Raw genomic sequence first — 21,800 nt, forward strand, 5'->3', positions numbered from 1 at the left:
TCATCAAAAATCCCTCTAGTCATCTGTCAGATCCTCCTGGTTTTCTATCAAACTCCAGTAAAAGTTTTGAACTGCTGATTGTTATTCTCATGCCCTTCATCCTTTCTGTGGAGTTCCTGCTTCTCCGCCTCTCAGAGAGAGAGTTCCTCTCTCCTTAGACCTTTCCCATGCTGAACAGACCAGTGCATCTACCAAAGGAAAAGTACAGCAAGAGCCCTTGTGCAGCCGGAGGATTAATTAAGCTCCTTCAGCTTTCTCCAACACTTCCAGGACTGCACAAATACATTAGCTGAATCCTTCACAAATACAGTAGCTGGATCCTTCACAACAAAATAATCTCCAGAGTCTGGTTACATCACCTGTCACCTTTGGAGGTCCTGCCACACTTCTGAACCTCCAGCAAGGAAGAGACTGGCAGCTGAATGGGAAACTACCAAATTCCTCAAACGAGGCTGACATTGTCATTATTGCCTTGTTTTGGAAAGCAAAGTTCTGCAAACCTCTGTCACACCTGGCATCTTGTACAAGGCGACACTAAACACCTGTGTGCATTTACAAAGCCCAGACAGGCTGAAATGCAGAGATAGTCCTATTCAAAACAAACAAAGCACCCAGTGAACAACAACAAAAAAAAACCAAACCAGCTAGAAATGGAAGCATATGGAGCTTTGGAGCCAGGAACGAAGCTCTCCTCCTGCGGTTGTTTTAAGTACAACAGACAGAAATAGAAAATTGGTGTAGCTGGGCTGCTCCCTTTAATCCAATCAAATCTCCTGCATGGAAGATTCAATAATAAATTAAATTATTCACTTAAATCATGAAGAACTTTGAATTTGCAGTGCAAGCTCTACATGTACTGTTTTTCTGCAAGAAATTCCTTCAGTGCATTCTCTGCCGTTTCTTCCCCTAACTGTATTTGCCTCTAACCCAAGCAATTCAGGAGTACATCAAAGGCAAGCAGTCTCTCACCAAGAAATAAAGGCAATCTTGGAATATTAGTTGGTACTGATTTTCACAGAAACATTTATTTTTTAGTTGGCCATGAAAAATGGAGTGAACATACAGGCGCTACAGAAACTGGATTATTCTAGGGCATAGTCCCAGAAAAAAAGAAGTGTTTCTGATTTCAGGAAAATTTAGGGGAAGACACAGCTTTCTTTCTTCTAATAAAATAGTAGCTTGACTGCCAAATTTTTCTCTGTAAATAACCCAGTAAATAAATTACCAGGGCAGCTGCAGCCATCAACACATTGTCCATGACACACTTCATTGATATTCAGACTCTGGCAGGTTTTGGCACATGGGGATACACACTCCTTATATTCCATGCCAACTGGACACCTTGGCCCTGAAACAATTAAAAGAAATTAGAAATGCAAATTCCTCAGTAACTATTAAACCAACAAATCCTTTCATTATCAAGGGCTGAACTACAGAGACAAAAAAAGTCATGTCAGCTTCCAAATGATTATTTCTTTTTTAGAAGCAGAACATTTTAGAAATATTTGATTCTCAATTTGCTGCAATATCATCTGTCAGGTAGCATAGTAAATACTCAGAGGTTAAAGCCAATTTGCTTTCTAATAAATTGAGTCTTAATAACTAAACCCAAGTGCATTAAGAATAATAAACCCAGGGAGAAGTTTTGCAATAATATCTAAGCAATTTGGACAGACGTGGTTGTTTTGCACCTTTAAGCCATGCACTTACTCCACTCATTTGTGAAATTATCCTGTTTGGTGTTTGGTGTTTCCAGGGAGAACCAGGAGACAGTTAAAACTCTGAAATCCCATCCTCCTTCTTCCAGAGAACCACCAGTTCAGGATAACACCCATGCCTGGTATCTCCACTGCTGCCATTATCTAGGCCAGGCCACTACGCAAGCACATTATTACAGGCATTCCTTCTCTTCAATGCATACACACACCATGTCCTACAATTCTGCAGGGGCATGAAGTGGCAAGAAAAAGTTGGAGATTGCCCTTTCCAAGCCAATCCTCTGCTGAAGTGGTGGGAGGGTAACGAAGGAGTGATCTTGCCCTGGGTGCCCTGGGCTTGGGCACCAACTGACACTTACACAGTGTGCCCAGCACTAGAGCCCTTCCCACACAGCAGAGTATTCCATACCTCCATCATCATCATCATCTCCTGAGAAAGCACTATAGCATAGATGAAGGGTGATAGAAAATTAAGCTCCCGCTGTGGCAGTTGGACACTTCCCTCTTTCCTGACTCAGAGGAAAAAAACCAAACTGCAGCTCGTGAATTCAAGGGTTAGAAATGAGCTCCAAAGCTCCTGGGATTATAGAAAGGCTCATTTCACTTGTGGCTTTTAATCAGACTTACAAAGACCCCCAGCAAAAATGGGTTACCTGGCTTACACCCTGAACAATGACATAAAAATGTCTCAATGGAAAGGTAATAAATTACTGCTAGAACTCAGACTGTACAATTCCTAGAACAAGTGGCTGGCAGCATCTTGCTGCCCTAACCACAGTCTGAAGGCACAGATTTTTTCAGTGGCCAATAGCAGAATATCTTTACCAGAGAACAAAGTGTTATCAGTACAAATCAGACAGTTTACCCCATGTAGTCAATTTACACAAACATCCCAAGGAAAATGTCCTTTATCATAACAAAAAAAACATGAGAAAAAGCACTGAGAACATGATATTAGTCGATTGTTAAAATTATTTATTTAATTCTCTCTATTAAACCACAGTTCTCAGCAGTAGGTGGAAACATGACTTTTCCTCTATAAATACAATCCATCTCAGTCAGTCTACGCACTTCCCTGTTGCAAAACCTCAGCACAGATGCAATCAGGACCTGTGAACTCAGCAAAATTGGGCTAATAAAGGCAGCAGTTCAAGATGCAATCAGGATCACTAAACTAGACAAAAATTAGATTAGAAAAGGCAACATCTCAATTTCAAGGCAATTGATTCAAGCAAATAAAGGGTGAAACAATTGTCTTTATGCAAAAATGTTAGAGTGCATTTCACAAAGATGCTGACTTAAAATACAGGCTGGAAAATGTCATACATCTGAACCATATGTAAAATAGCATCTAAACATCCTAGTCTATATGTTTGTGTATCAAATAAGTCTTCACTGACTGTGTACACTGTGGTGGGACATGTAACAGCTCAGGATCTTCTTTATAAACTGTTCAAAAAATATTGCATTAGGGACAAGAACTAGAAAAAGATGGGTGATGGAGAGCTGAAAGGGGGAAGTGAGCAAAGGCACTTCCTATAAATGAACCAACCTCCTAAAATACACCAGCTGCTTTTAGCTGCAGGACAAAAATCTGCAAGACAGGCACAATCCTATTGGGGATGAGCAGCCTAGGAATAAATCTGCCAGCTTACTGCACGAGCTCTCTTCAGGCCACCCCTCCAAAATGACTCCTTCGTGAGCGCAGCTCCTGGCATACTCTAGGAAGGCAGGGCAGTGACAGTCCACGCCCTGGGGACAGGCACAGATGTCTCTTTCACAGAGGCTGATGTACGGCTCAGGATCCACTCGATGGTGGCACCGGGAGAAAGTCAGCGATGTGCTCAGCAGCTGGCAGGTTTCCAGGACGCCCTGCGCAAGAAGTGAGGAGGAAAGAGACAGAGAGAGAGAAAAGGGGACAAAATTACTTCCTGTAGTCTCAGGAAGATAGGAAAACTCAACTTTCCAAACACATCGTCACCACTGTTGTTAACAACATCACAGCTCTTATTTAAGAGCGAGCTCTACCCATTTATTCACTACAAGCATGGATACATTAATATACTGATTATTATAAAATGGAGCATCACATAAGGGATGTTTCACACAGAAACACATCAGTCAGTCAGTCAGTCAGCAAAAGGATAGAGGCATTCTACTTCCTTTGGCTTCCCAGAAAAAAACTGGATTGTGCCTGGATTTCCAGGAAAGTCACACAGCAACAGAGGGGAACTAAGGTAGGTAGGAAGGAAAACAACCAGACAGTCTTTTGGATAACAAGTGGCCAGAGCAGGTGCCAGAAGGAAAAACTGAGTCATACTGAAATCCCAGGAATGAAATTTGTTTTCCACTTCTGGCCACACATTCCCATCGCTCCTGCTGGCTTGTCCAAAGCTCAACAGGTCAATTTAGCTCAGATAAATAGGAGAACAATAGCCCAGGGAAGAAAAGCAATTTGTTCTGCTCTTCTCCTGAGTTAAAACAGCATGGTGAGAGCCAGTGTGAGGGAAGGACAGCACAAGGAGATAGGAGAAGGTATCGAGACCTCTTCTTTCAGACAGCAGAAACCTGAGAGGAAGCTTAACTGTATGTAGAACAAAACCTAAGGAAAATGTAGAGTATGAATAAATTCTCCAGGGGAGGCTCCCACATAAACTCTTTTGTGCACATTATGTCACAGTTCAATGAGTCTGAGGTCCTCAGCGCAACTTTCTGAAAGGATGGCACTGAGTTTAGCTAAGTGAGAAAACAATTTTCTGATACAACTCCAGCACAACAAAGAGTTGGAACATAACTTTCTTCTACTTATTTGTCAGTGTTTTATGTAAGCAAATGTAAACCATGGTGTATTTTTTAGGTGTTATACTCAGTCGTTAGAGGGGAGGGCATATTCTTCATAGTGGTTCACAGTTACAATTCATTACTTCTAAAAAACTTAACATGTACCTGAGGTGACAGCACATACAAGCTGCTGTGTAAAAAAAAAAATTAATATTAATTAAAAAGCATCTCATTTTCTGGGAGATGAAAAATGTAGATAAAAAAACCCCAAAATAAAAAAATCAAGATGTTTTCTCTGAATGGTAGCTATGGTGCCTGTATAGGAAAACTGCTGAATAGAAAATGCCTTTTTATTTTGTCTAAAGGGTGTTTTGTTCAGGTGATCAACTCAAGCTAGTACATGTCTGAGCCTAGACAGAATTTCTTGCTTACAAAAATAAACCAACCAGAAATGTCAACTCTGTTGGGAATGTATTCCAAGTTTAGCAAAGGACTCAGGGAACAACCACATGTGCAAAGAAGTTTTGAGCTTTCTGAGAAAGGACTCAGGGAACTTAAAACATGAGAGCTGGACATGGTGAAAATCAGAAATTCAGCTCCAGCCTCGGATAATTCTGATCCCCAGACAGCATCCACCATGTTGAACCAGATGGGGAAAAAAAAAAAAAAAAGACACTAGAAGCAGGGGGGAGCAGGAACTACATAAATGGTGGTTGGTGCTGCTCTAAGACTCACAGTACAGAATACAGAAGACAAGTACAGAAGAGCTGAAAAGATGCCCTAAGGGTGGAAGTAACAACAACAGAAGCAGCCAAGAAAGCTATTAAAGCAGGGCTTGGAGATGAAACTGATAAAATCAAAAGTGAGCTCAGAGCCATTCAGAGGATGAGCAGTACAGCAACTCCTGGATCAAAGCCTTTATCCAGATGGTATCAAGTGCAGTAGAAAACCAATATATGCAACAATCCTGTTTAGGGGCTGAGCTAGTGAAGTTTCTCAAGGTAATACAACTCAAACAGCAAAACTCAGACTGTCTATTCCACTAAAAGGAACATTTTAGATGGAAAAGTGACTTAAAAAACAAAGGAGATTACACACCAAAAAAACTAACCCATTTTTCTTTTCCTCTAGTTCTTTGGTCTTGGATTTGTTCACTAACAGCATAGCTAAAGGCTATGCTGAGCTCCAGCTGATTATCTAGAAACCAAGTGATATATGTTGAAAAGCAATAAACAATTCCTTTTCTCTGTGTAAAGGTTTTCTTGCCATTCAAATTTCATCAGGTTTTCCAGTGACTTTAGGCAAAAAGTTATAGCTGGAATTTTCCCATCTTTCAGACATATCTCAATTATCATGACAAATAAGCTGAAATATGGGTAAATCTGAATAGATACAAAACCAAAACATTTCCCCATGAGGGTGGTCAAAAACAGGGTATGTAACCATCACCCTGGAGATATTCAAAATGTGAGTGGACAAGGACCTGAGCAGCCTTACCTAGGATGGCCCTGTTGGAACCAGGGAATTGGACTCAATGACCCCTTCCAACTCTAACCATTCTGCAAATCATTTTTATTTTCATTCCTTCCTTTCTTTAAAACTCACTGGCCAGGCTGGACTAAGAGAGGTCCTTATTCTTTAGTTTAGAGGACAGTGGTATTAGATATTTGGCACCCTCAGCCACTGCTGTAACATTCCTGCTCATGGAAGCTACTCTACACAAAGTATTTAAACCCACCAGACTGGAGAGTGAAGCCTCAGGCTGAAACATTACTTAGGGTACAGGTGGCTGTAAGATTAAAATTAGCAGGACTGACTGCAGTATCTGAAATGCAGGTGAAGGTTGTAAAATTTCTCCCTTCCCTTCTGCACTAGTCCTGTTTTAAATGTTTTTTTAAATAGGTTGGCGGAGTCCTGGCACTGGCAACCCACAGTAACCACAAAACTTGCTGACCTTCCTTCTGTCCCAGGCCCACCACACAGAGCTGGAGGTGGAATTTTGTACATTCTTCCCATTTCTGTAGCATTTCCTTCTGCTGCTGCATGAACTGCATTTGTCCACTGCTTAACAATTACCATTAAAGAGAGAACCTAATAAATAACAGAAGAAATCAAAGACACCCTCTTGTTCCCTTGAACTTAAACCCAATGGTATGCAATACACATATGGATTCTCCAAGAACACTCAGGAAGGGAATATTTTGGTGTCATTAACTGGGTACAGTTTTTCAGAAAATATATTACATGGAGAAAGATTTAGCCTCCCACATTTTCACATTAAAAGCATCCAAAGCCATGGTATGTTTAATACACCAAACACTGGCTGTATGTTTGAGCAGACTAGGTAAAAACTGAAAGAAATCACTTCCCTTGAATGCTGATTATTCTGATGAAGAAAAATGAGATTTTAGATATATTTGGCCTCATTTTCACCCATTTAGTATATTATTATATTGTATAGAATGATTTGGGTTGGAAGGGATATTAAAGATCCTCTTGTCCAATCCCCTGCCATGGGCAGGAACATCCTTCACTAGACCAGGTTGCTCCAAGCTCCATCTAACCTGGCCTTGAACACATCCAGGGACAGGGCTGGACCTGCCTCTGACCTCAGCCATGATGAATTATGTTCCAAAGCTGAATATTTCTACTTGTTTTCAGATCTGGGAATAATGCTATTTCTTTATTAATATGGAAGTATTCCATGGGATAATGGGGGACCTGTTTTTTACCAACTGCATTAAGAGCTGAATTTCAGCAAAAGCAGAAATTACATTAATTTTAATTTCAATAATTTTCACATCTAACATACAAGAGGTATCATTTCCTAATTAGAGAAGCAAAAAGGGAATAATACAGTGACCTCTGGCCACCACACACCATTTCTATTTGAGGTGAAATCTACAAAATAAAGGTAACGTATAAGAACACCATAATCAATTGCAATGCTTTAAACCATACACATTTTTGTTTCCAAAGCTGCCTTGCTGCCATCCTTTTCCAGATCACCCATTTATACTTTCAGATCCACGTTACCCATGCTGTTGGTCATCTTAGAGCCTGTTAAATTGCAGTACTTTGTTGAACAGCCTAAACCAGTGAAAAAAAGATCAGACAATACAGTGAGGCTCCTTTTGGGTAACTAAACATCAGCTGCAGAGGGCAGGGCATGGTAGGAAGGATTTCTTCCTCCCTCCAACACTGCCCAGTTTGGAATGGTCTCTGGTCCTGAGGCAAGGCAGCTAATCACACAAAGCGTGTGTGTGTTTTAGAGGTGGAGGGCAGGGAAAGGCCCTGGCAACAGTGGGATAAGAGTGTGAGGTGGTTCAAGACTTCTCAGCTGACACACAGAGCTGTGTCAGCTCTGAGACAAAACAGAAAGAAGACAGAAACTTCCAAACAAGACAACAAGACAGAAACTTCCAAAAAATATTTAACATTTTTAAGATTTAAAGATAAAGGAACAGCATGGCTTTCTGTTTAGGTTTAAAGAATCATGATTCCACTGCACAGAATCATACAATGGTTTGGGTTAGAAGCGATCTTAAAGATCATCTCATTCCAAGGCCCCTGCCATGGGCAGGGACACCTTCCACTATCCCAGGTTGCTCAGAGCTCCATACAACTTGGCCTGGAACACTGCCATGGATGGGGCAGCCACAGCTTCTCTGGGCAACTTTTGCTAGGGCCTCACCACCCTCACAGCAAAGAATTTCTTCTTAATATCCAATCTAAACCTGCTCTCTGCAAGTGTGAATCCATTTCCCTTCATACTGTCATTACAATTCCTGCTGAAAGAAGCCAGAAGCCATCTCTCCAATGATGCTATTGGCCAGGGAGGGGGGAAACAGAGAGGGTAAAGAAAACCACAGACCCACCCAGTGTGGGGGCACTGGGGTGGGAGGAGTGCCTTGAAGCAGAGCTTTTGTTTCCCTCACCTAACAGCTGACTGCCTGGCAGGGAGGGAGGCAGGGAGACCAAGGAGATTTACATTCCTGAAGCTGAGGCAAGCAAACAAAGCACACTATTAAAAAGCCCTACATTCTTCAGCAGGCACTTGTTTGGCTGGCCTTCTGTTAATAGTGCTGTGTTTATTCTTGCACAACGGATAAATTAAGGCAATGTTTAATGCTGTGAGTTTATGAACTCACATTAGAGAGAATATAATTTCATTCAGTTTGTCTGAAAGATAACTTTATCAACAAAGCATCAATATTTAATAGCATCTGTATAAAATCCAAATTAGTTGTGTTCGACCAACAGACTGGATTTCACCCTGCATGCCACTCCCCAGCCTCAGCTGCAATGTTGACACTTTCTAAACTTGCCTGAACAGATTAAATTCCAGGGACCACAACCAGTCACAAGAACTACCCTTTCTCTAGAGCTGTAACCAGGTTTAAAGAATCATAAAATGGTTTGGGTTGGAAGGGACCTTAATGATCTCATAGGTCCACACCTCTGCCATGTGCAGGGACAAGTTCCACTATCCCAGGTTGCTCAGAGACCCATCCAACCTGGCCTCGGACACTGCCAAGGATGGGGCAGCCACAGCTTCTCTGGGCAACCTGTGCCAGGGCCTCCCAATCCTCACAGGGAAGAATTTCTTCCTGATATCCAATCTAAACCTGCTCTCTGTCAGTGTGAAGCCATTCCCCATCATCCTGTCACTCCAGGCCCTTGTCAAGAGTCTCTCTCTATCTTTCTTGTAGGTTCTTTTCAGGCACTGGAAGGCCATAATGAGGTGACCCCAAAGCCTTCTCTTCTCCAGGCAGAACAATCCAAATTGTTCACACCCCACACACACTATCTCTGCCCAAGCAAGAAACATCAGCTGGAGATTTCCAGCCTGAAATCACTACCATAACTCCTCAATCAGTTTTGCAGGTAGTGAGGCTTAAGTGCTGAGGAGCACAAGCATCCTTCACTGAATTTCACAACATATCTGAAGCATCCCCATCCAAAAGCTTAATGGAAGTATAGAGTCAGAACTTTGCAACTTGTCCAACTCTTAGTTAGCCTTTTCCAGGTAGCTAGGAAACCAGCACCCAGGTTAGCTGGAGAGCAGATATATTCCAGGAAGTGCTACTACACTTGAGAAGCTGTTTGTGTTTAGTTTACCAAATACCTGTCTGCAGGAATTGAATAGTGAGAAACTCACAACTACATTTCGGCCTCAATTACTCTGGTAAATCATTCTGATTTACAACAAAGTACATGGAATCAGTTGTAACCCCTCAAGGGATGAAGGCTCAATTAACCACAACAGTCATAATATTCAGTAAATATTCAAAGGTACTTTCTTCCCTGAGCTAGTGACCATCTGCCTGCATCCACACCCTGTCTAAGGGAAACAAGAAGCATGTTTGTACTTATAAAGGACAAGAAGAAAAAGGTTGATGCAGCAAAGGGGGTCACAGAGATGGCCAAGGCAAACAGTTATGAGTTTCTTCACTAAATCAGCACTACTATGTGTACACACAGCTGAAAGAACTTCCTCCTGGAAGGGAAATAGCCTGGTGACACAGCACTTTTGGAACACCGACAGAAAACATCTCCTCTGTCAAAAACAGCCTGGCAGGAGCATCCCTCTCCTCTGCTGACTCCCAAGTATATAAACTGCAACAAATTCACAAATACCAATGGGGGAGGCAGTGCCCACAGAGGCTTCAGAACTGATGCTTCCCTGCTGGCAAAATCAGAAAGGGAATTAACTAATTCCTCATTCTGCAGGAATCACTGAAACACACCTTTCCCAAGTAACATCATCATTTCTTTGGCAGTAATTCACACTTCAGCCTCAAACAAGCTGATGTTTTCTTTGTTTGTCTATTTAATGTTTGGGGTGGGGGAAAGGGGAAGGTGGTTATAGGTAGGTAGGTAGGTAGATTAGATAGATAGACAACAGGTTTAGGTTGGATATCATAAAGGTTCTTTCCCCAGGGGGTGCTGGGGCACTGAAAATGCTCTCCAGGGAATGATCACAGCCCCAAGGCTGCCTGAGCTCCAGTAGCATTTGGAAAATGCTCTCAGGCACAGAGTGGGATTTTGGGGCTGTCCTGTGCAGGGCCAGGAGCTGCACTCAGTGATCTTTGTGGGTCCCTTCCAAATCAGAATATTCTGTGATTTCTGTTCTTCTGCCAAAGGGCAGGCAAGTTGCCTTTCAGGTAGGGGAGGACTGAAACCAGAATGCCATCTTGCAGCACCAACCTTCTCTGCCATATCAGATGAAATGTTGCAGGTGTTGCTCGGAGTCTGCACTCTCTTGCAGTGCTTGTTTTCACTGTGCAAAGCCCAGGAGTTGGCAAAATCGTAACTGTTCCCCACCAGGGTCCCTGGGAATGAAGAAGAGGAGAAGCAACATGCTGTTTGAGGGGTTTTAGCAACAAGTGGGCATTATTGACTGCTGTTAAGGTGATAGTCTGCTGAAAGTTCTCTTTAAAAATATAAACTGTTGTATCAAATAGATTTTTATTCCAAATAGATTATAGGAAAGCCATGATCAGTGATATGGATTTTGTTCTGCTAAGGACGTCTCTGCGCTCAAGGACAGACTAAAGCCTGCAGAAGGCAGCTCCCACCTCCCTCACACCTGCATGAACACAGTAGGAGTTGCTGCTGGTCAGCTACAATCTGCAGGAGCCAAAGCATGCCTGCACATCTTCTTACCACTTAAAAGTTGTCAATAAAACACAAAACCTATTAGAGAGACAAACAAAACCATCTGCTTTCCCTAACTGAATAAATCATTAGCACTCTTGATCCCAGCTAGCTTTGATTTTTCTCCTGTCCAAAACTAAATCTTGTATGTAAAGAAGCTTAATATGCACCATCATTGTTTGGGCCCATCGTCTTCCTTGGTAAGATGTCCTGAAACACGCTCCTCTGTCCCAGGACAAGCATCTCCTGGCCCACACTTACCAAAATTTGCATCAATTTTGCATAAAAGCAAAGCTGAATGAGTTAGTATGACTGTGACTTCCCAGGAGATGCAAACCACTTCTCTGCTGCTCTTGCTCCATCCTTCTAAGAAGGAGGATCCTCCCAGAGAGGGAATGCTTCCTCCAGCCTCTTTTGCCACCCATGACCTTGCTGGTTCCAGGACTATCTCCAGCTTCCTATTATGGGTACCTGCTACTAAACAATTTTGTGACCCTTTTTAAAAATTTTTTTTAATTTTTTTTTTTAACCCCATTGTGGTGCCCATGAGAATATCAACTGCCAGTGTTAGTGCATTCCCAAGACCTTATGCAGAGGATATATTGAAATACAAACCTGGTTGTATCTGAAAACCAAAAGAAATCAAAAGAAATTCTACCCAAGTATACTATAGACTATTTAATAATATACACATATAGGTAATAAAGATTCCATTGAGCTCCCTGTTTAGTGCAAACATAAGGAATATACAGACCACTCTTCCTAAACTATGATGAAAACTGCACTGAGAATGCTAAGGCAGAGGTATTAAGACCTGCAGACTTTTTTGTAAACTAGAAATTAGGGGCTTTTAAAGGTAGCATGTATCAGGCCCACAGAAGAGAGCAAAGAACTCCCAGGGAAAGGGGATGAAAGACACAAAATTGCCATCTATGCAGCCAAGACTTGAAACAAGGAAAGAAATGCAGCAATAAGAAGGACACAACCCTTTAGTTTACCACATATTATAAACATTAAAGCAGCAATGCAAGCTGGCCTGAGGAGAAGCAAGGTGCCAGATTCCCTTTTGTTTGCAGTAAGGCAGCCTTTCCCTAGCAGGTGTGTAACAGGAGCTGGGTTCTGCTCTGAAGCAGTGTTTCTCCAGCCCTGGATGGACATCCATGCCAGGATTCCTGCTGGCAGCTACCCCCAGGGGCTCCGTCACCCACAGGCTAATGATTGAAGGTCAGGACAACTGTTGGCCCTAAAATATTGGTCACTTGTTTTTTCATTTCTCTCCTTTCTCCCCGTTCTCTCCTTTCCCTCCCTCCCTCCCTTCCGACACTTCCTTCTGACACTTCCTTCCTTCCTCTTTTCTTCTTTTCTCTTCTCTTTTCTCTTTTCTTTTCTTTTCTTTTCTTTTCTTTTCTTTTCTTTTCTTTTCTTTTCTTTTCTTTTCTTTTCTTTTCTTTTCTTTTCTTTTCTTTTTTCTTTTCTTTTCTTTTTCTTTTCTCTTTTCTTTCTTGCAATGCTTGTAAATTTATACCTCTTATGCAGTTCTTTTACGCAACATTTGCATTATGTGATTATACTTCTTTGTTTGCTATATTCAATGACTCACACTTCAAGTAAGTGAAGGGTTTGGAGAGCCAGTCATGTGAGGAGCAGCTGAGGGGCTCAGCCTGGAGAAAAGGAGGCTCAGGGGGGCCTTCTGGCTCTGCACAACTCCCTGACAGGAGGGGGCAGCCAGGTGGGAGTCAGGCTCTTCCCTTGCTCCCAGGGAACAAGGGACAGGATGAGAAGAAATGGCCTCAAGCTCTACCAGGGGAGGTTCAGGTTGGACACCAGGAAGAATTTCTTCATGGACAGGATTGTCAAGCATTGGAACAGGCTGCTGAGCAGGGTGGTGGAGTCACCACCCCTGTAAGTGCTCAAGAAATGACCGGACAAGGCACTCAGTGCTGTGGTTTAGTTGACAAGGGGGTGATCTCTCAAAAGTTGGAGTCAATAATCCTGAATGTCTTTTCCAACTTAAATACTTCACTTATTTGATGAGGCTTCAGGAAGAAAAATGGGGAGGGAGAAATATCCCTAGTACATCTTACTGCTATGGGTAGAGGGAAGAGCAGCTGCCAACACCCCTGACCTTTCCCACCTGACACCTCCATTGCCTTCTGCTGAACAACCTGAGAAGGGAGAAGAGAAAAGGCAGTGGAAAGGACAACACAACAGCCTAAAAAATAATCTGGGGGTTAAGTGGTCTTAATCAGTTGGGTGATGCTGTCAACATAATCTGCACTGCAATTCCACCACACAGCAGGACTACCCTCATCTCTTGCACAGCAGAGTTTTGTTTTGCCTCCGGTCCTTTCTGTGCTCATTTCTTCTTCCTGGAAGCACCCAAGATTCTGCAGAAACAACTAAACAACTCCCTCATGGGGCTCATCAGAGCCCAACACCCAGAAGCCCTCCATGCAGCCTGGGTGGGACTCTGGCTAAAGCACTGGTTTTGCCTAAGACTTGCAGGAAATGTGTTGAAAACAGATGTTGTCACAAAACATAATGAAAACAAAGGATTTGGACAGGAGTGCTTCAAGAAGGGATGATCAGATGCCTGATATGAATCACAGTACAGATACCGACAGGTAAACTTGCTGCTCAAAAGCCAAGACCCCCAGACCAGCAGCCAGCTAGGGTGGAATCTCCTTTCAGCATGCAAGATGGGTTCAGGAGGCAGATAATAAAGATAACACAAATCTCACCTACTCCTAACATCCCAGTCACATCACAACATCTGTGACCTTGCAGAGTGTTTGAGGAGAGGGCCACTCCCCCACCGCCTGAGCAGCAGGCAGGGTCTCCAGGAGTGTCCTGCTGGACTATGCCTTTAGCGCTCCGATTGCTGCCCTCATGTCTGTCTCCCTTCAGAACGATTTTCAGATCAGTGATGGCCACTCTTCGCAGCAAAATCCTTGTTCACTATGATTATCTGATTATCTCCAATCATCAGTTCTTTCTGAAATCAGAAACTGGCACCAGCTTGTTTACTTTGACACTGATGATCAGTCAAGCAAAGCATCAGGAATAACCACCTCATGCTCCAGGCACAGAACCCTGACCTCCTTCCCTGGACCTTGTGCAGATTTTCCAAATGGCCACAAGCCCATCAGATAACTCTCTCAGGCTCTGTTAACTCACCCATAAAAATAAATGCAGAAATTTGGTCAAGACACTACAGTCCTGTGAGTCTTAATTGATAAATAGAGTCTCAGTTGGTAAATAACCAATTTTCACATGTTGGTTATTTATCAAGCAATTTCAGGGGAGGAATGAGGGTGAGGTTTTTTGTTTGTTGTTTTTGGGGCTTTTTTAACACAGTTTTACATTATTCTGACAGGTAAAACTATTGGTAAGGTTGCCCAAAAATTGGTTCATACTTTGCATCAAATTGATATGAAATAACAAAGTCATGGGCTATAAAATCTTTCCTGCCCTCTCCAGTTTGTTACAATGAATGTAAAATCAGTAATACTGAACTGGAGAGGGAAAGAACCCCCTCCAGAACCCTACAGCCTAGTGATGCAGCCACATTCCTCACAACAGAAAGGTCTAACTTCAATCCCAGACCCTGAATCAAGCAGCACATGGGCTAAAGGTGGCCAAATAGATATCTGAGCATCTAGAAAGAACTCAGCTTCATTTTTCTGATATGAGCAAAGGCTGGCAACCAGTTAGAAGTGCATGCTGAGGTCAGAAAGCAGAGCCTGATCAATTGGCAAGTCTTAGAAGGCTTCACAGAATGGCCATAAAGGACCAGACCTTATCTGGCGAGAAAGAGCAGAGAGGAAACCTTTCATTAGGGTCTGGGAGAAAAAACAGACAAAAGACCAAAAAAAACCCTAGAAAGCTTCTGAAACATTTCTTTTTATATTTTAGTTATGCTTAAATTGTGAAAACAAAGTCTCAAGGTTAGGCTTGGTTTTGTTTCCATATCCAATAAACAAGCAAGCCCATAGAATAAAGTCAATGTTGTTTGCCAGTCTGAACAGGACATGAGCACTTCTCCACAGGATGAGCTATTGTAGGAACCATGTCACTGGCAGTGACTCAGCACCCCAACCTGTCTGAAGGACAGTGAGTCTGCAACTTTGGGAAAAGGCTCTTCCCCTGCAGGGTGGTGAGGCACTGAACAGGCTCCCCTGGGAAATCATCACAGCCCCAAGGCTGCCAGAGCTCAAGATGCATTTGGACAACAGAGTGGGATTGTTGGGGTGTCCTGTACAGGGCCGGGACTTGCTGATCCTTTCAACTTGCTAGGTCCCTTTCAACTCAGGATATTCTGTGAACTTCAAAACCTACTGGAGAGGCTTTTTTGGGGAATTCAAGAACTAACACTTGAGGCCTTCAGAGCTTAGTCCCACCAGTGTTACTTTAGCAGGGTATCAATTTTATTCTAATCTTTCAGAGCTCCAGACCTCAATAGCTGAGCATCCAAAGTGTACACAGAAACAATGTGTGCTATTCTTTCATCAGATTCTCATCAGTTCTCCACTTCCACACTAAAAACACAGCAAGGAGTCATAAGAGCATCATGACAACGCCACATTTGAATAGATTATAGAACAGGAATATAAATATATCAAGAGAAAAGAAAAGCAATTACAGTGTTCATTAAGTTTTAAACACCCTTCTGTTACTGCCTCCTTTACTTGCTGTAAGTGTTAATATCCACTCACAGAACAGGTGCTTTGCCTCTTTTTTCACGACCACCCTAAAAACAATTCAGATATAATCAATGAAGTTCCATATCATTTTCCACTTTCTTAAGTGAAAAATCAGATTAACTGTGTTCTTAAACCACAATAATTTCTTTCCCTAAAATATGGAAAAATTGTATTTTCATTTCCACTGCATGTTATTCTGAAGCTCAAAGATCTTAACACATCTCCTACCAATAAAAATCCACCCCAGAAATGTGATTTATTAGAACTGAGGCCCCAGTCTGATAAATTCCAGGTTTTAACAGGAAACAATGGACACACCAACAGGACAGTTCAGGCTGCTGGCAACCTTAAGGTAACCCTTCACTGCCCTCAGATCACTATGTAGTTACACCAAGCTCACATCCTGGGATAGGCTGACCTTTGGGAGAACTAATCAGCCTGAAAGGAGAACAACAAAAAATTTAATGAAAACAACAGGGTGAAATGCTTCACAGGCTCCCAAGAGGCTGCCTACTTTTTCTGTTCAAAAAATATCACTTCTCCCAGCTGTTTGCGTTGTCCCCTACCTGGAAGCTAGATTCAACAGTATATGACAAAGTTAACAAAAAAAAAAAAAGGGATCTGAATTATTCCATGACTGATTTGCCTGAAGCAAGTTAAGAAACGCTCCAGTGAACCAGCAGAGCTGCCAAGGAAACAAACAGTGCATGGGTGTAGTGACATCCCTCACTGATACAACACATTCAAACATAATTCATCCTAATTCCTTCTAAATTGGTTTAAATGAAAGGTCTTTTGTATCACTGGAAAAACCGGCAGAATTGCTGACACACAGTTCTATTTTTCAGGCTAAAACCACAGATCTGTGTATCCACACAGGTGGATAAACATGAGGAGATCCCTGACTTCTGTAAGAGACACAGAAAACACATTTTCTGTGTCACCTCTGTTATTTTACGGCTCCTCCAAGCAGAAACCCTGTCATGGACTTTATTACATTCCAAAATCTGTGGCTGTGAATGGACTGGTTTTTTTTTAAGAGGGAAGACAGGGCCTCCAGCATGTAAAACAAATACAGCATGAAACACATTTAAACATGAGCAGCAGAGGGGCCTTTTCTACATTTGAAAAATCCAAAGCATTACAGTCTCATTTTTTACTTCTGCTTTTTCCAAGGGCCTTACTACTACTGTCTCAAGAAAAAGCCATAAACTTCCTATCTCATCTCATTCAGACATCAAGGGATCCAAGCCATGGCAAGCAGTTTTGTGACCAGAGTTTGTTTCTTATTATTTACATTGCTGAAGGACAGATTAATCATTTTAACACACCATAAGATCTCTTTTTTTTTCTGAAGTTATGCTTGTGTAGCCTGAGTGCCAGTAGGACACATCTCTGGAGCACTGCCAGGCTCCTTTCCAAGCTGCTTTCTCTCCCTATCTTCACTATCATTTATTTTTAATACACACTTCCTGATATCAATCTAATATATCCATGTATTAACTAACTTCAAACCTCTCCTCTTCAGGTAAGCATTCAGAATTAAAAGACACTCTGAAATACCACAAATCAAGACCAATCCTTCAAAGTCCCATTCAGGGCTTTCCAGAAACTCTGAGTCTTCACACAAAGGTGTACTGAGCAGCAAAGGTGGTCTTGCTCCTCATTCTCACCAGGAACTGCTGTGATACAAGGTGTACCCACCTATCCAACAGCCCTTATAGGTGGCGAAATGTCATTAAAAGGTAACACCTTTATAGAACAGCATCCCATGCCAAACCTGCAAGCAGCAGGAATTTAATCTTCTGCTGTTGTATCTTTCTATTCTCACACTATCTATTCTTACTACCTCTTGGCTAATTCATGAAAAATTTGATATTGAATCAATGGGTATTTCACACTGCTTTTTTATTGGGTCTTCTTCTAGCCAGTCTCTCCACATGAATTAACCTGTAGCTTTATCTTTGCATTTGAAAGTTTCCAGGTTTCTAAACATGCTATGTTCAGATGCCTGGCCTTTTCTCAGGAATGAGATGTGACTGCCATTTCCTTTCAGGAGAATGGAAGATGAAAGGACTTAGCTTTTCAACACACCAGCTTGAGGTATCTGACACATTCTGTAGAAACATTTTTGCTGGATCAGCAACATCTTTGTTGAATCAGGAAAAGTGTGCAGAGCTCCATTAACATACAATCAGTTAGTGGTAACCTTACCTTCCCGAGTTCTGAAGTCATCCTCAAGGAACTTATTAAAATTGCCACACAATCCACAGGTCTTATTATAGTGCTTTTCTTGAAGGAGTATCTGAATGTTTCCACTGGCATCAGTCTTCACCACAAAGCCATGCTCATCACTGGATATTTTATAATAACCCGCCTCCTTCTCTATAAATATACCATTGGAGGCAAAAGGTACGGAAACCCTGTGGAGAAAAACAGGGAATTCTCAGCATGTGATACACAAAACCCATCAGGTTGTTTTCTGCTAGAATAATAGTTCCTAGAGGTACCTTTTTTCTTCCTGCATCACAACTCCATCTAAAGAGAGATGAAGACTGAAATATTCTCCAAGATACACAGAGAAACCAATTTTGTCCCCATCCTGGTAATCACCTGAGGAGATGAAACACAACCAAATACTCTTAGTTCTGGGACTCAGGAAGACAATTTTTGGCCAGTAAAAACCTATTTTAAACTATGACCAACACAAAACAGTTACTACTGAGTACAAAAACATCTACCAAAGCAGTTGGTATGAAAGTTACATACAGTTTTGGTACATATATCATCACTTCTGTGCCCAAGAATAACTCTGCAGAGGCCTATGCTAATTCCAAGGCCTTCTGTCCTAGAAGGCGGGATTTTTCTTACTGGTGTGGTTTAGAATACAGAAAAAATTTGTTCTAAAGGGTTGTATAGCTCTTATTCCTGGACTCAGCTTTAACTCAGCCACATCTCCCTGAAAAACACAAAATTAGTAAAGGTCTTCTTTTTAGTAGGAGTAGTAAGAAAATCCCTGCTTCTTAGCAGCTTATTTATGGATGAGCTACATTACCAAAGGATAAAGAAGTCCAGGAATCCCACTTTCCAAAACAAGCCCAAAAAACCCCAATACAAACCACAGACAAACAAAAAAAAACCCAACCAAGACCACTTTTTATGAAGTGGTCCATCCTATCTGATAAAGGGGAACTATTTGTCTTTTTTTCCAGTGATGGACCCCAGTTCAGACTCACCTAAGAGGGTGAAGGAGTGCTCGTGACAGTCCCCAGCAAGGAGGTAGCTGCAGTACCCAGCAAAATTGTACAAGGAACCATCAAACGTTTTGATGTGATCATTCCCAAAAAGGCTGCAACGGGCAACTGATGACTCCTGAGGTGAAGCCCCTGATAACCCTGAGTATCAAAACACAACATTAACCTGCAATTTAAAGCAATCATTTTGCAGTTCAGGAATTTCTCTGCTAGAATTTATCCCCACTGGTGTCCTGGTGGCTTCGAGGTAGACGGTAAGCTTGGCATGGCAGTCCATATGATCACAGTTGTTTTTTGTTATTATTATATGCATTACTGAAATGCCTTTTTTATTTCCACCAGCCCAAACCTTGCAGGAGTAATATAAGTTCTGATGCTTTGAGGAATGCCATGTGTTCATTTGTGCATGCCTACAACCCCACTAAAGCCTATAGGGCACTAGGAAAGCCCTATATCTTGTTCAGTCAAACATTCCTGACTTCAGAGAATGTTTGGGACTCAACACAGTGCCTGTTTCAAGGTAAACAGACAAAAGGAATGCCTTCAGCATGGTTAGAATAATCCCTGAGTCAGTACAAAAAGGGGAAGGGGGGGCTCATATCTCACAAAAAATAGTGAAAATATATTCTAGTCCAAACCTGTTTTCTTACCTGTGATTACAGTGCCCAGCAGTAGGCTTGTTTGCAGCACTGTCAAGAGGAGCATCTGTTAAAAATCAGAGAGACAGCTTAGAATATTCTTCATTTGAGACATAGTCTGTTTCATAACTCCTCATCACTTTCTATCCTTTCTTTATAAGGAAAATTATTGTTGAGGCTCTGCAACATTTCAGAAAGCCATAATCCATGCAGACAGTTGTGATAATTCAGCTGCCCTCCATCCTGCTTTAACTAGATAATCTAGGAGAGTTATCAGTTACTCTTTGCCTGCATTTTCACTTCTCATAGCATGGAATTCAGTTACCTCCATGGGAAATGCAACCCAACACAGACACATATCCCAATTCCCCTCAGCTAACATTCTGCACACAAAGCCCTTCAACGCACAACATTATTTCTCAGCCAGCCTGATGTAAAGATGCACCCCAGACTGGCTCAGCCAAGCTGGCTCCAGTAGAAGTCCCCTCTGCAGCACAAGATTTGCACTCTGCCCAAACATCCACAAAGGGAAAGAAAGAACATAGCAGCCAGCAGGTTTGTTGGCACACCATTGTAACCACATAATCCACTGATTTCAGGGTGATAAGAGGCTTGAGATCAGGGGCAAGAAGGAAAGGGAGGAAATCGTGCAGAGATTAGAGACCAAGGGTGAAAATTTTCATTCAACAAAATCAGTTTTAGCATTGCCTCCTCCTACGTTCTAGCACCAGAACGTCAGTCTTTGTTTTCCGTATGTCTATAAACTACCTCCAGGATGACCAGGCCTTTAAAAATGATAATTAATAATAGGATAGGAGGGTCATGCAGATTGTGAACTACATGGGTTCAGTGGCAAAACATCAACTGTTAAGTATGAAAGCTGCAGGGAGCTCTATCTAAGGGAATTAATTTCAGTAATCATATAAGCAACTACAGAAGCTTAAATATACTAAAGTTAAAATATTAATGCCAGAAGACCAGACACACCTTTTCCTAAAGGAACCATCCAATTAAAGACTAGAATGCATTTTGCAAAGACAAATTGAGATATCAGGTATAGACACACACTTCTTATTGCTGTTAGTTATGTAGGTCCAACTCTCACTCAGATAAATAGACACTGAGTTTGACTCATACAAGACAGGAAAAGACTCATAATGCTGCAAATCCCAAAGTGACACAAGGCTGCAAGACAGCTCAGAAGTACCAACTGTGTGGGAAAACCACTACAAAGAATGGTGAAGGAAACAGTAAGCATCATTATTCTCAGAATACACACTCGCTACTGTATTTTTGGTGCATGCACAGTGCATGCAGTTATTGTGGTGAATCAGATATTACTGATCTTTGTCAACCCTTTTGTTTTACAAAGCAGGCAGAGAAAAAAGGTAAGGAATAAATCCCTTCCCATCAGTCCCCATCCACCTCCCACTCTGTTCTGAACTGCAGATGGAATTTCCCCCAATTCTAATGGACCAGGTGCCACTAACAAATCACAATACAATCCAGTAAGATCTGCCAGTATAAAACCATCTACAGTTTTATCACTGGCTTAATTAGAAATGAATGTACCTTCTTCTGCATCAGACTCCTCTTGCACATGAGCAAAAAACTCCTCCAGTTTCCACCTCTAGCCTACATCATCGTTCCCCTGGTGCTTCAGAAGTCAAGACTGACTTGGAATGACTTTGGTCTGAAATCTCTTGTTTTTGTACAAGCCAGGAACTCTTGTTCTTTTAAGAGGAAAGATAAAAATGCAGACGTCACATCCGCCTGATTCTCAAGACAATAGATGAAATTGCTATCGTGGAAATCAGGCACTCTTAATTGCCAGGAGGTACAATGAGGGGAAATAGTTTTAAAAACTGACAGATAAAATCTCTGAAATACATTTCACATGCGTATGTGTGACAAATCTCACTGGTTGAGCCAACAGGCAGCATATGTATTTGACAGAACATTATTCAAAGGGAATAGTTGGATGCTCCCCACCTCAAAGGCCGCAGAACCATTAAGCATTTTTTCCTAAACAACTGCCTTGAAGGA

At 41.9% G+C, this 21,800-nt stretch overlaps 1 protein-coding gene across 1 annotated transcript in view; it reads right to left on the reverse strand.

Moving 5' to 3' along the window:
• The window catches only part of VWF (von Willebrand factor), a 121,126-nt gene extending 99,691 nt beyond the window's left edge, over nucleotides 1-21,435 (reverse strand). The window contains exons 1-8 of the mRNA XM_058022400.1: nucleotides 21,327-21,435; nucleotides 19,767-19,821; nucleotides 19,099-19,257; nucleotides 18,373-18,475; nucleotides 18,077-18,285; nucleotides 10,710-10,834; nucleotides 3,374-3,590; nucleotides 1,226-1,348 (exon numbers count right to left, since the gene is read on the reverse strand). Coding sequence (XP_057878383.1) covers nucleotides 1,226-1,348; nucleotides 3,374-3,590; nucleotides 10,710-10,834; nucleotides 18,077-18,285; nucleotides 18,373-18,475; nucleotides 19,099-19,257; nucleotides 19,767-19,821; nucleotides 21,327-21,356 — 1,021 coding nt within the window. The 5' untranslated portion in view covers nucleotides 21,357-21,435. The remainder of the gene's footprint in view (nucleotides 1-1,225; nucleotides 1,349-3,373; nucleotides 3,591-10,709; nucleotides 10,835-18,076; nucleotides 18,286-18,372; nucleotides 18,476-19,098; nucleotides 19,258-19,766; nucleotides 19,822-21,326) is intronic.
• Between the last annotated feature and the right edge of the window lie 365 nt (nucleotides 21,436-21,800).

Source organism: Melospiza georgiana, chromosome 4, assembly GCF_028018845.1.
Source record: "Melospiza georgiana isolate bMelGeo1 chromosome 4, bMelGeo1.pri, whole genome shotgun sequence".
Classification (NCBI taxonomy): Eukaryota; Metazoa; Chordata; class Aves; order Passeriformes; family Passerellidae; genus Melospiza; species Melospiza georgiana.